Source organism: Pholis gunnellus, assembly GCF_910591455.1.
Source record: "Pholis gunnellus genome assembly, chromosome: 7".
Classification (NCBI taxonomy): domain Eukaryota; kingdom Metazoa; phylum Chordata; class Actinopteri; order Perciformes; family Pholidae; genus Pholis; species Pholis gunnellus.
The window spans coordinates 18,813,562-18,824,890 of record NC_136533.1 but is presented as its reverse complement, the minus strand read 5'-3'; the positions used below and the strand labels follow the sequence as shown (position 1 = coordinate 18,824,890).

Here is an 11,329-nt window from a genome sequence, read left to right as displayed (position 1 = left end):
TTTATCTTGAGGTGTTGTATTCAATTGGTCTTGTGTAGTTTCTATACTTCCTTCTATTCTATTTCGGCTTAATATTTTTATATACTTTTTTACTTCTTCTATTTATCCCAATTTCCGCATTTCCCCAACCATAACGGCTTAAACGACCTCATCCTGTGCTCACGTTAGCTCGTTTGTGGCACTAGCAGATAGAACGAGAGGACGCTTTTCATGCGAGATTTGAGCGGAGTGCGAGATTTCTTTAGGTATCCCTGGAAACGACGTCAGCGTGCAGTGTTTGCAGTGAGGAAGAGGCGCTATGTTCTTCCCCTGGTGGTGTTTGTGTTCAGCAGAGAGCGTGTTAAACGATGGACCTACCGGAGGCGATCAGGAGACGTTTAGACGACTTTTCTCGGAACGTGTTATTCGACCAGACTCAGCCCTTCACTAAAGAGAATGACGCGTTCCTGCCAGACGGTAAACTGACTATAACGTTAGTGACGAGGTAGCATTGATGTTAACGTAGCTAACCAGCGACAGGAACCTCTAACATAGTTTAACAGTAAGATGTTGCTTCTGTTGTTGCTTTGTTTTCAGACAAGCGGGTCCTGTCTAGTCTCCAGCTCCAGATGTCTCTGTACTTTAACATGTGGTTCTTCCCCTTGTGGTGGATCAGTGAGACTGTAATGCTGCACCTCAAGGTAACCACACAGAGACAGCGAGGGGGAGGTGAAGATGCTGCTGATGTTCAAATCATTAATAATAATCGTTAATAAATATTCGTTAAGTGTAAAAACGTGAACTGTAGGTTCCCCCTTCATAATTACAACAGATGTGTCGCTCAATAGAAATGTCGCATTGTTAGACTACATGACCTTTGTGGCTCGTGCAAAGCGAAAAGTCCTCAAACAGATGCACGCGCGGGTCGCTACTTCGGTTTGAACAACAAAGACAAGCAATTTCATCTTCTGAAATATGTGCGACATTTAGAGTAACCAAACGCAACACTTTACTAGCCAGAAGGAAAGTATTACTTACAAAAAATTGTTTATTTCTACTATTTTATAATTAAATAAAAGCCAATAACAATGGATCACATTCATTGTAATACAGCATATTTAATTGCGTTGATGACATTGTCATTTCCCCCAGTATCCTGCCCTGCCAGACTACTACAAGTTCATCCTGGTCACCGTTCTCCTCCTGATGACTCTGATAGAGGCCATCAGACTCTTCCTCGGTTATGCTGGGAACCTGCAAGAAAAGGTTCTGCATCACTCACAGAAACATAAAGATACGGTTGAAGTACAATGTGTCGACACGGCACACAAACACATTGCAAGAGATTGTAATTCATGTTATACTTGTGTTTGTGGAAGGTCCCGGAGTTGGCTGGATTTTGGCTGCTGAGCATCCTGCTGCAGTTTCCACTGATCCTGTTTCAGCTCTTCAATGAAGCCATCCTCATTCAACCCCTGGAGAGAGGTGTTCACATAGTACTCGCCATATTTATACTCACACAGGTACGAGAACATTCCTGTTAAAAACTGACTTGATGTAATTCAACCATTTCCAATGTATGTTATGTTGTGCATGTTTTCTGGGTTTTATCATTCAGTGATTGTCATTGATTTCATTTGAATGTTTTTATTTCTTGTTTCAGGCCCTCTCTGGTTTTGTGGCGCTCCGGGACATGGTCAGACACACCGGGAGACAGTTTCATCTCCGACAGTTTGACTGAAATCTGAAGCTCTGACTTCAAATGATGTGCATCTTTTTGTATTACGTGTAGTACATTTTATATTTCCTCCGCACGAATGAGTATTAACAAAAAAAGGTGTGAACATATTTATTTGTATATTTTATTGACATTATATTCCATGAGATTGAATGTTTTTGTAGCATTGCAATACATGAAACACACATACATTGAATCCAAGCGGTCCAAAGGTTTGTCATCAATAAATCTTGTCTGTACCAAATTTCAACACTACCATTGCTGTAAATATTGTGCAAAAATATAAATTGTATCAAAATCGAAGAGGGACTTGTGATTAAACGTCAAACAAAGATTTCCATTTAAATTGACTATTTTTTTAGAGGGTTTCACTACGACACAAGTTTGACCTGCGTCATGATATCTGTGTGAATGAGGTAATGAACTAAGTCATTTCATCCCTGCCTATCTGTTGAAGTTCTATCAAAATTCATAGTCCTCTTGATCCATCAGAGGACATTCACATCACTGGCCAGAGAATAGATAGAATAATCTCAATCTGTAGTTCCCAGATTATAAATATTGGGCCCTACAGTGGGGCAGACTGTGATGGTCTTGTGACCACTGCTCTAGTTATTTGGCTTTCTCTTCCAGAGTAATAGTGCAAGGTGTCCTGAACCTGAAGCCTACCAAGGGTGTCCCTCTGTGGGTGCGGAAGTTCTGTCTTCATGAGGCCTAAGGGCATCGACACTGGGGATAGAAACCGTGGGTGCCTTTTGTCCTCCACGGTCTCTTTGATCAGTCTGAGGAAATTGAAAAAGGACAGGAACAACATTTGAAAGACTGTAAACATTTGTTACCATGCATAATGTTTTTCTTATATTCATTGCACAAAGATCAGGGCTTATTTCCCAATCGTTGACCTGCAATAGCAACCTGAGCATTTAACAGAGAGAGACAATGACTGACTGACAGACGAGGAGAGAGGGCTCAAGAGGATTAAAAGTGAATTTACCTTTTTCCTCTCAGGTCTGAGCCCCTCAGAGCGGGCACAAATACATTTCTCTCTGATTCACTTTCTCTCTGGGGGATGTCAGGAGGGAGATCTCTCAGGTTCTGCTCTCCAAGTGGTTTACATCTCAACAGTGGCACTGAATAGACAACAAGATCAGATAATAAAGAAGAGGTGTGAATAGCTAACAGTGATTACAATTTCAAAAAAGAGAAACACCTTTCTCATGCAACTTGATCGCCACAAAAAAGAAGTTCATAGTAATTGTTTCAGTTTCAATCAGTACAATATGTGTGCATATGAAACCTTCTGAGGAATCTTCTTCCTGTTTCTCATTCTGCCGTTTGGTCTTGGCTATGTAACCGTGTGAGGTGGAGGAATTCTCAGGCACAAAGAAACCTGAGACCCGTAAGAAGTTTCTGTCTCTAAAGATATGATCGTTGAACTTGATAGAGCTGAAACTTGACAGCAAGCGCTTTGGAACAAAGTCTGGAGCCATCTTCATGTAAATGGTTGAGGGAAACCTGAGAAAGAAGAGACATACCACTTCATTAATCTGATGTAGTAATCTACTGTCCATTGACGAGGACACAAAGTCTCTGTGAGTCTTACCTGTGTGGCGCTGTAAGGGAAGGTGGCAGCCCGGGAAGAGAAACACGAGTTTTACTACAAAAGAGCTACAATTTGTACGCAGACTTGAATAGACTGAGAGAAAAACTCAGTTCCATCTTGAACTTCTGTGCATGTGGACAAACCTCTGTAGGCGTTATAGGAGCCGAAGGGTTGTCGGGTGCAGCGGTGATGTTGCTGGTTGTAATGTATACAATTCATTTTTCCGTCATCCTAAAAACACAGAATATAGCTCATGGAAAATAGCAAAAAGCCAAAGTAAAAATTGCAGATCCATCAGGATCATGTGTACCTTGACAGGCTTGCAGTCCTGCCACAGAGTCACCCGACTCACCTCCTCACGGTGAGTGGTGGGAGGAGGGATCACAGCTTTCTTTATCAGGCCATTTGCCTTCACAAGGACAGAAATATTGAAAGGGACAAGTCAGGAAATCCTCTCCCCTCCCTGTCTGGGTGGCTCTGTCTCCTAAACTCATTCACACTCTCACTGTTCATACCTGCCCTTTCTTCCTGTGTTGTCCAACAGGCCTCTCTTGGACGGCCTCTTTAACTGTGTCCTTACGAGGCAGCTTGGACTCCTGCAAAGACCGTTCACTGATTAGTCTTGTTTCAAGTCAGAAACAGGAAACCAGACAAACGGTGTGCACTAGTTATTCGGTCATTCATGCTGCTTTGCAGGACCTTTGGCTGTGTGTTATTCTTCGCTCTCTCTGGTAGCAGCCTGTTTCTCTCTTTACGAGTCCTCAAGCGTTTCTTTTTCTTCTTCACTGGAGTTTGCTGAGGAGGAGAGAAGGTCGCTGATGAGGTAAACTGATACAAGAGAAGACATGATTCAAAACAGATTCCCCCAAAGTGATCCAAATGTGATGTTAACCTCCCGAGAACAATAAAGCAGTTGTGTAAAAAGACACTATTCCGTTGGAGAGTAGATTTATGTCAGTGTACCCCCGGAGGAACAGTTTGTGGCTGGTTCAGTAAATGAGCTGGGAGTCCGTCAGAATCGGAACTATTGGAACCACTGGTGCTGTGAAAGCAAACAAGAAATATTCACATACAAGCTGAATGGGAGCACATTTTATACATACACCATATTAAGTCTGGTTTGCATGTGTGTTTATGATAATAGTAATAAATGACTATATCACCTGCTTTCCAGGTCAGACACAGAGAACTTGCAGTCAGTGCCAAAATCTTTGCCCAGCCTCTCTCGGACCTTATTTGTCAACAAAGCTGCCAGCTCTGTCAGACAGTAGGTGGTCTGAAATAAAAAGCACAGAGAAAGCATTAACACACACACACACACACACACACACAAACAATGTTACCATCTAAAAACCAGAATTACAAAACTCCATCTTTTAACACAAGTATCCGAGAATATTTTGACGCATACAATAGTTCCTTTCTTCAATGAAAGGGTTCCTATATAACTTGTAGATGTGCTTCTTTATCGCTCACCTTTGTTGGATCTGGGTCACAGTAGTCCAGCAGGGTGTCGCAGAAGTAAAAACCAAGGGACTTCAGGTCTCGAGTAGTAAAATGTGTTCCTCTTCTGTCGCCTAATATTCAAACACGTGAACTTAATACAAGAAACATGCGAGCACACACACACAGGAGCGCACACACAGTCTAAACTCACCCAGAGTGGAGCCTCCAAAGGTGGCCTCCATTGTGTAGCTGTTCTTGATGCCAAGTCTCCACATGACGATTCGTCCCGTTCCCTCTTTGCTCTTCTGCACCCGAAACTTACAACTCTTAAAGGAGAACTAATGCCGAGTGATTTAGATGTTGGAGTTGAAATGTTGAGTGAGCACAAATGAATACGAAGAAAGAAGCAATATGAAGTGTTTCACATATTATTAAGGGCGGTGCTGTGTGACACGTTGGTGACTGCTGAATAAGCATGATGTCGTGATGTAAATAGAAGGTTTAGAAGGTTTGAACGAGTTTTTCAGAAACAGTGTCTTTACCTTATTGCTGGCGTTCTTGCTCATCATTAGTGGAAAGATTCCCTCGTGAAGCTTCAGCGAAGCGCCGCGTTGATTGTTACAACCGTACATGAAGACATTGTTTTTACGGCTGTGGCCATGAAAGTCGCAGTAAAGAGCTACATCCGTCTCAGCCATCAGCCTGGGAACAAAATATATATCACAACAGGTTTATATACCCTGTATGTATCAAAGACCCTGGTTTAATCAGCAGCTGACATCTGTTGCATCTCTGCCTCTCTTTTTGTAACGTCTGACCTGCATTTAATAGATGTAAAGACACATTAATATTTACCTAAATTTAGGGGGGATTAATGAAGACACTACATTGCTGAATTTCCCATCAAGACCGAGATCCTCCTTGTGGCACCGCAGTGGCAAGTTTGTGGCAAGCGTCAGTCAGGCGTCAGGACAGCGGTTAGCGAGCTGCACTCGTTCGGCACCCGTCAAGAAGCTGTCGAGCTCAGCAGGCGGGGCCACAGTTTGTGAGAACAGCTGTTGCTGTTATAACAGGTCAGCTGTCTTTTTATGATTTTAGTTGAGTCACCTGAGCGACCCGTTCTCTTTATACATCCTTAGAGCAACCACGTTGTACTTTTTGGTTTGTCATTTAATTGATTTACTAATGATTTCGCTAGTTTTGAAACAAAAAGGAACAAGATACACACTTTTTACAGTCATTTACAACAATCGGCTATAATAATGAAAATAAAAATGTTCACTTTATTTGTGTGTTATTTTAAGTTAAAATATTAAATCCAAAAATACAAGTCTGAAAATATCTTTGTGTGTCAGTGGGTGCCACTAGATGTCAGAGGAGAGCCACTAGCTGTAAGATGTCAGCTGTCAGTAGGTGCCAGGGTGACTAGTGGTACTGGCAGCTCGTGGCACCCACTGACACCAATTTTCTTTTCATTATTATAGCCGATTGTTGAAAATGACTAGAAAAGTAGTTATTTGTAAAAAGATCTTGTTCCTTTTTCTTTCAAAACTAGCGCAATCATTAATATATAAAATCAATGAGAAACAAAAAAGCATATGTCCAAAGATAACGGGTGGCTCAGGTGACTCAACTGAAATCATAAAACCGATTTACGGCAGCTGACCTGTCGTAACAACAACGGGTGTTCTCACGAACTGTGGCCCCGCTCGCTTAGCTCGGCAGCTTCTTGACGGGTGCCGAACGAGTGCCGCTCGCTAACCGCTGTCCTGACACCTGACTGACGCTTGCCACAGGATTGCCACTGTCAGCAATGCCACTAGCTGTCTCTTGAATTTCTACTAAATGCAGAATGTGCATGGAACACAAGCTCTTTGATATGTAGTAAGTGTTATAATTAGTTTGTTTATGCATGTGTACTGTCATACCTTTCCACCATGTTTCGGGTGTGCCACACACAGGGGAAGGAATCCCTGAGCAATGTCTTGTAGTTCCTGTTGAGATCCCTGCCTGCCAGAGAGCAGCGGTAATTACCCACTATGACACCATCTGGGTTCAGCATTGGCACCACCTGCAGGCCCATAAATCAAAGTGAGACCGTGTTTGTTTACAGTATATAGCATTACAACATATCATAAAGGGCAAGACAACCTCATCATTCTACTCATTCACCATCAACTTCATAAATTACTATTCAGACATATCACAAATAACTGTAAAGAAGTAATGATCATGATAATGAGACAGATGACAGACTCTGAGCTCGAGGTCCCTTACCTTGAAGACAAAAGTGTCCCTCAGTAGCTGAGCGTCTTCTGAGTCCCCGAGCAGGAAGTCCAGGAACCCCTCCATCATCCAGGATCCATTGGTTTCTCCAGGGTGCACTCGGGCCGTCACCACCACAGCCTTTTTGGTCCTCCCCTCCACCCTGCCGCCCCCCCGGGACGTTATCGTCACCACATACACGGCGTTACCAGCGAGGCTGTGGCACAGCACCCGCAGTGTACAGTATGACGCAACTGCTGAGTTGGAAGAAATGCGCCGAAGGTAGCGCTGCAGGTGGGAATAGGTGTAGGGGTAGCAGTGGGCCAGGTAGCAGGTGTCTGAGTCATAAGGGAACTGGAGAGTCCACGTAAGTGAGTACAAGGCGATTGTGTCGCTGTTGTTGTCATTTGTGTTCTAAAGAGAGACAGAAATAATGTTTTTTAAGCGAGGTCCTGTTTCGTCAATTGTAATTACAATTTTGTGAAGTCATGTTGTTCTTGCGTGCTTTTTTTCTAGTGCAACACAACACACAACATAAGTTTCTACATGTTTTAATTTACTCACTCCAGATCTCAACAACCATTTATTAAGTATAAAAATCAGCTTGCAATTCTAACTTCTTAATGTTCTCGTCACTCAATTTGTGTATTGCCTGAATGAAAGGTAGCTGCCAAAGTAAAATTGTGTTCCAGTTTATATGAAGCCGGGGCAGTAATACCAGTAAATACATGTTGATCTGTTCCCTTGCTTATGGCTAGTAGAAGGACTCTAATTGGGTTTCCTTTGCCTGAACTACCATTCAGTGAAAACACAACTATTTGATAAGATAAGATAAGGTGATTCAAAAGATTACCTATTTAAACCAAGTTTAAAATCTAGTTCATTCTATACTCATAAACTTAAAATGACAGCTGCTGGAAAAGTACAAAACGTGCTAGTAAATTACAGTTTACTGACAAAAGCTGGTCGAGACTCCATCTTTGAATGTTCCAGCCTGTCAGATAGTTCACCCACCTTATTGCAGTTGCGGTAGTATCTGATATTGGAACCGGTGCGTTGCCATCCAACACCTTTCTCGTCGGCCCTCTCAGAGTAGAGGAGTGGTCTCATACCATGAGAATACAGGCTGTTGCTCTTTATCAAGTTGATGATAGTGAAGCGGTAGGTCACTTCAGCCTTCATGTTCCTGACCCTGAAATAAAACCACTGCGTGTGCTTTCTGGTGTACATGTCTGTGCACAGGGTGAGCTCATAGTCATAGGCACTCCTGAACAGGGAAGAAATAGAGAGAGAGAGAGAGCCAGTAACTTAACCTCAGAACTAACAGGGATAAAATGTACACAAATGGTTGAAAAGCTGCTGCAACTATTTAGTACGTCAGGCTGCAGAGACTCACACTTGCACAGCCTTCTGAAGGTTCCCACTCTCAAAGCGTGACTCAAACTCAAGGGGGAAGTCTGTCTGGTTTTCAATAGAAGTGGCACTGTTAATGGGCCCCCTGCTTCCTCCGACATGGGAGCAGGTGAAATGGGGACGCTTAGTGGCTTAATGGAGTGAGAACAATGTGAGAACATTGAATATCAACAGCCTAATGTGTAAAAGCTTTCAGTAAACCAGTAGTGGCGGAGTATATCATGTTTATCTAGAACATGACTAATTGTTCATATCTAAGATAACACTGCTTAGGGAGGACACTTAAACTACCTAATGGCCCACCAACATTCCTGATATTGTATATTAAACAGTAAGCAAGGCTTGTATATTGTTATACAGCACTTAAATTGTAACGTCAATATGAAATACAAATCTTGAAGCATTAAGGAGTTAGGATGGCCTCACTAGTATACAAATTGTACAGTAAGATGCCTTTAAATTGAAGCATGAAGTAACTCAAAGTAATAGGTTCCTATCATTATCTCATGTTCAGAAGAATTTGTCAACACTGTGATGATATAATGCACCAACCTGCACAACAACAAAACATGTCTTTGGTGTCATCCGTTACCTTGGTCAATGCAGTATACCACTTTCCCCATCTCCTCTCCTGCTGGCATGGGGGTCCTCTCATGCCCCGTGTGCTGGTAGAAAGGCTCTGGCTCTGGGGGGTCCCACTCTACAACACATACTCTCTTGGTGTCATTACGTGGCGACAGTAACAGATTTAACACGGTTTAATTCATTGATGTGTTACTTGTTTACTTAAGACTGGAGCATCTGATCCCAATGTTGACTCATTGCCTGCTCTTGGGCTGATTAACATTCCTTAATACATCTTTGGTCAAATCAGTAACATACCTAATAACATAATGGTTTCAATAAAATATGTAATTACCTATGTGATGGATGATGTCGCTGATGACCTCACACTCTATGGGCCAACGGGGGCAGGATGTAGACGGGAAGTTAACCAGGTCCAGCGGAGCCCTGAGACTCCAAATAGGTCGGCCACCATCAAAGTCTATGAGAAGCTGCCTGGTCCTCAGAGTCTGACTGAGGTCTCTAGTTACTGAGTGGAGACATGAATCACACCTTCAGCAACTGGTCTTTCATGCTCCCGTTCTTCCAGTGGTGCTCTCTACATTGTTCATCCGGTATGCTACCGTACCTCACCTTGAACAAACAAGCTTGTTCATTTAAGAAAGCATTATGCCGCACCTGATTGCTTTAATTATCTCATTCACAAAAGGTCTCCATTAATATATAATGATGCAGCATTAGAGAAGCGATACGATAAATACAAGTTGTGTCCACATCTCTTTCATAACAGGAAAACCAGCCTTTACATGACAGTCAATAGTAGGATTCCCACTCCACATCAAACATCAGACGGTGGTGTCAGATTAGGTTGAACAGCAACAAGTCGACTCTTTGCGGTGAAGTTACATTAACAATTTACATTAATATTTCATCAAGTACAGTAGGCTACACATGCATATGTTATCCAAATGCAGTGAAAACAGCTTACACTGCCTCCTTCCTGCTGACTCCTCCTCTGTGTTGGAGGCATTGATGTCCAATTTGTCCAACTGGTGGGTATTCCACAAATTCCTGATAGCAGAGAGAGCCACGGTTGGAGTTTTCTCTGCCTGATTGGAGAAATTTAAGTCATCAATGTTGTATTCCTAATTACCAAACTGAGTCAAACGTGTAGTTGCTTGGCCCTTGTATCAACCAAAGGCTTGTAATCAGGATACTGCAAAGATGAATGATGTTCTCATGAAAAATAGATTTACAGCCAATTCCATGAAGCTCTTTTTCTCACAGAATATCAGCGACAACCAATTTAAGTCTTCTTACAAATGATATTCATCTAATAACAAATCAAGCTATGTAGAACATGCCTATCCTATGGTGTGACACCTCTGTAGGAGAATGGAAATGTTGCTAATTTGAACATTATTTAAGTGGCATACTACAAAATAAAGATCAAACAAACATTTTCAACCTGACATCGGCCAATGATGACATGCATCTGTAGCTCACGTGTTAACGTTAACATTGTATATTTCTGCATGAACTCAGCAGTTTACGTCACACGTTGAGGGGCCTCGTCGCCACTACCTCACTGATGAACCATGCCTGCCCTTTTCCTGTTGCTAACACTTCTTTAGCTTCTAGCGTCATTGTTATATTGTTACATATTTATGCATGTCTGACAGCCACTTACCTCGCTCATATTTCAATAGCACTGTTCAAACTCTTCTATACTCATCAGAGCCTTAATCAAACTTTGCGGCTGGTTCGAGTGGAAGACTTTCTCCCGAAGCACGCGATGTTGCCAGCAACCGATCGTCTCGACAACACCACAGTTGCCACGGAGATGCGTTACCATTGAGGCTGGGTTGAGAATAGGTCCTCTAATTATATATAAAATATATATGTATAGCAAATATATATATACTATATAATGTATAGTATATAGTAAATATATATACAATGTAGTAAATATATATATATATAAAAAACATATATGTAATATATAATAAATGGTCCCTCTACAGTACTATGTATGTTCTATAAATTCTAGTATCAACGTGAAGGAAATGCTTCACAAACTCGGTATATCCGTGTATCTCTGTTTATACATCAATGTATATGGACGGATTGGGGTTAAAGATTATGCATATATTATGATAAAACTACAGTACTACTGCTACTTTAAAATAAAAAGTGAATAGTCTATTAGTAACTCTTTGTCTTTAGGTCATAATAAAAATACATAGCATACAAATGACAAAAGAAAACTGGAAAAAAAACAGTTTAATAACTTTTTACAAAATGTACAAGTTCAGTGACCC

At 41.7% G+C, this 11,329-nt stretch overlaps 2 protein-coding genes across 2 annotated transcripts; one reads left to right on the top strand and one right to left on the bottom strand.

Annotated features, from left to right (window-relative positions):
* The first annotated feature begins 314 nt into the window (after window positions 1-314).
* On the top strand, window positions 315-2,045 carry tmem17 (transmembrane protein 17). The gene is made up of 5 exons (XM_079162606.1): window positions 315-456; window positions 577-680; window positions 1,132-1,245; window positions 1,359-1,502; window positions 1,643-2,045. Exons 1-5 carry the CDS (start codon window positions 348-350, stop codon window positions 1,718-1,720), a joined length of 549 nt encoding a protein of 182 aa, XP_079018732.1. The 5' UTR covers window positions 315-347; the 3' UTR covers window positions 1,721-2,045.
* A 240-nt stretch (window positions 2,046-2,285) lies between these two features.
* Window positions 2,286-10,707, bottom strand: agbl2 (AGBL carboxypeptidase 2; the record flags this gene model as incomplete). The annotated part of the gene is made up of 21 exons (XM_079163541.1): window positions 2,286-2,499; window positions 2,712-2,847; window positions 3,015-3,232; window positions 3,321-3,330; window positions 3,464-3,551; window positions 3,631-3,729; window positions 3,836-3,916; window positions 4,020-4,115; window positions 4,284-4,362; window positions 4,484-4,596; window positions 4,797-4,897; window positions 4,978-5,104; window positions 5,309-5,468; window positions 6,695-6,837; window positions 7,044-7,445; window positions 8,046-8,298; window positions 8,428-8,575; window positions 9,037-9,144; window positions 9,364-9,537; window positions 9,997-10,117; window positions 10,699-10,707. 21 exons carry the CDS (start codon window positions 10,705-10,707, stop codon window positions 2,286-2,288), a joined length of 2,880 nt encoding a protein of 959 aa, XP_079019667.1.
* Window positions 10,708-11,329: the final 622 nt, after the last annotated feature.

Excerpts from the sequence above, each read along its gene's own strand:
- tmem17 (XM_079162606.1), top strand. The coding sequence starts at position 348 with ATGGACCTACCGGAGGCGATCAGGAGACGTTTAGACGACTTTTCTCGG. Across the intron at positions 457-576 it reads TGACGCGTTCCTGCCAGACG|ACAAGCGGGTCCTGTCTAGT; the intron begins GTAAACTGACTA and ends CTTTGTTTTCAG. Across the intron at positions 681-1,131 it reads CTGTAATGCTGCACCTCAAG|TATCCTGCCCTGCCAGACTA; the intron begins GTAACCACACAG and ends CATTTCCCCCAG.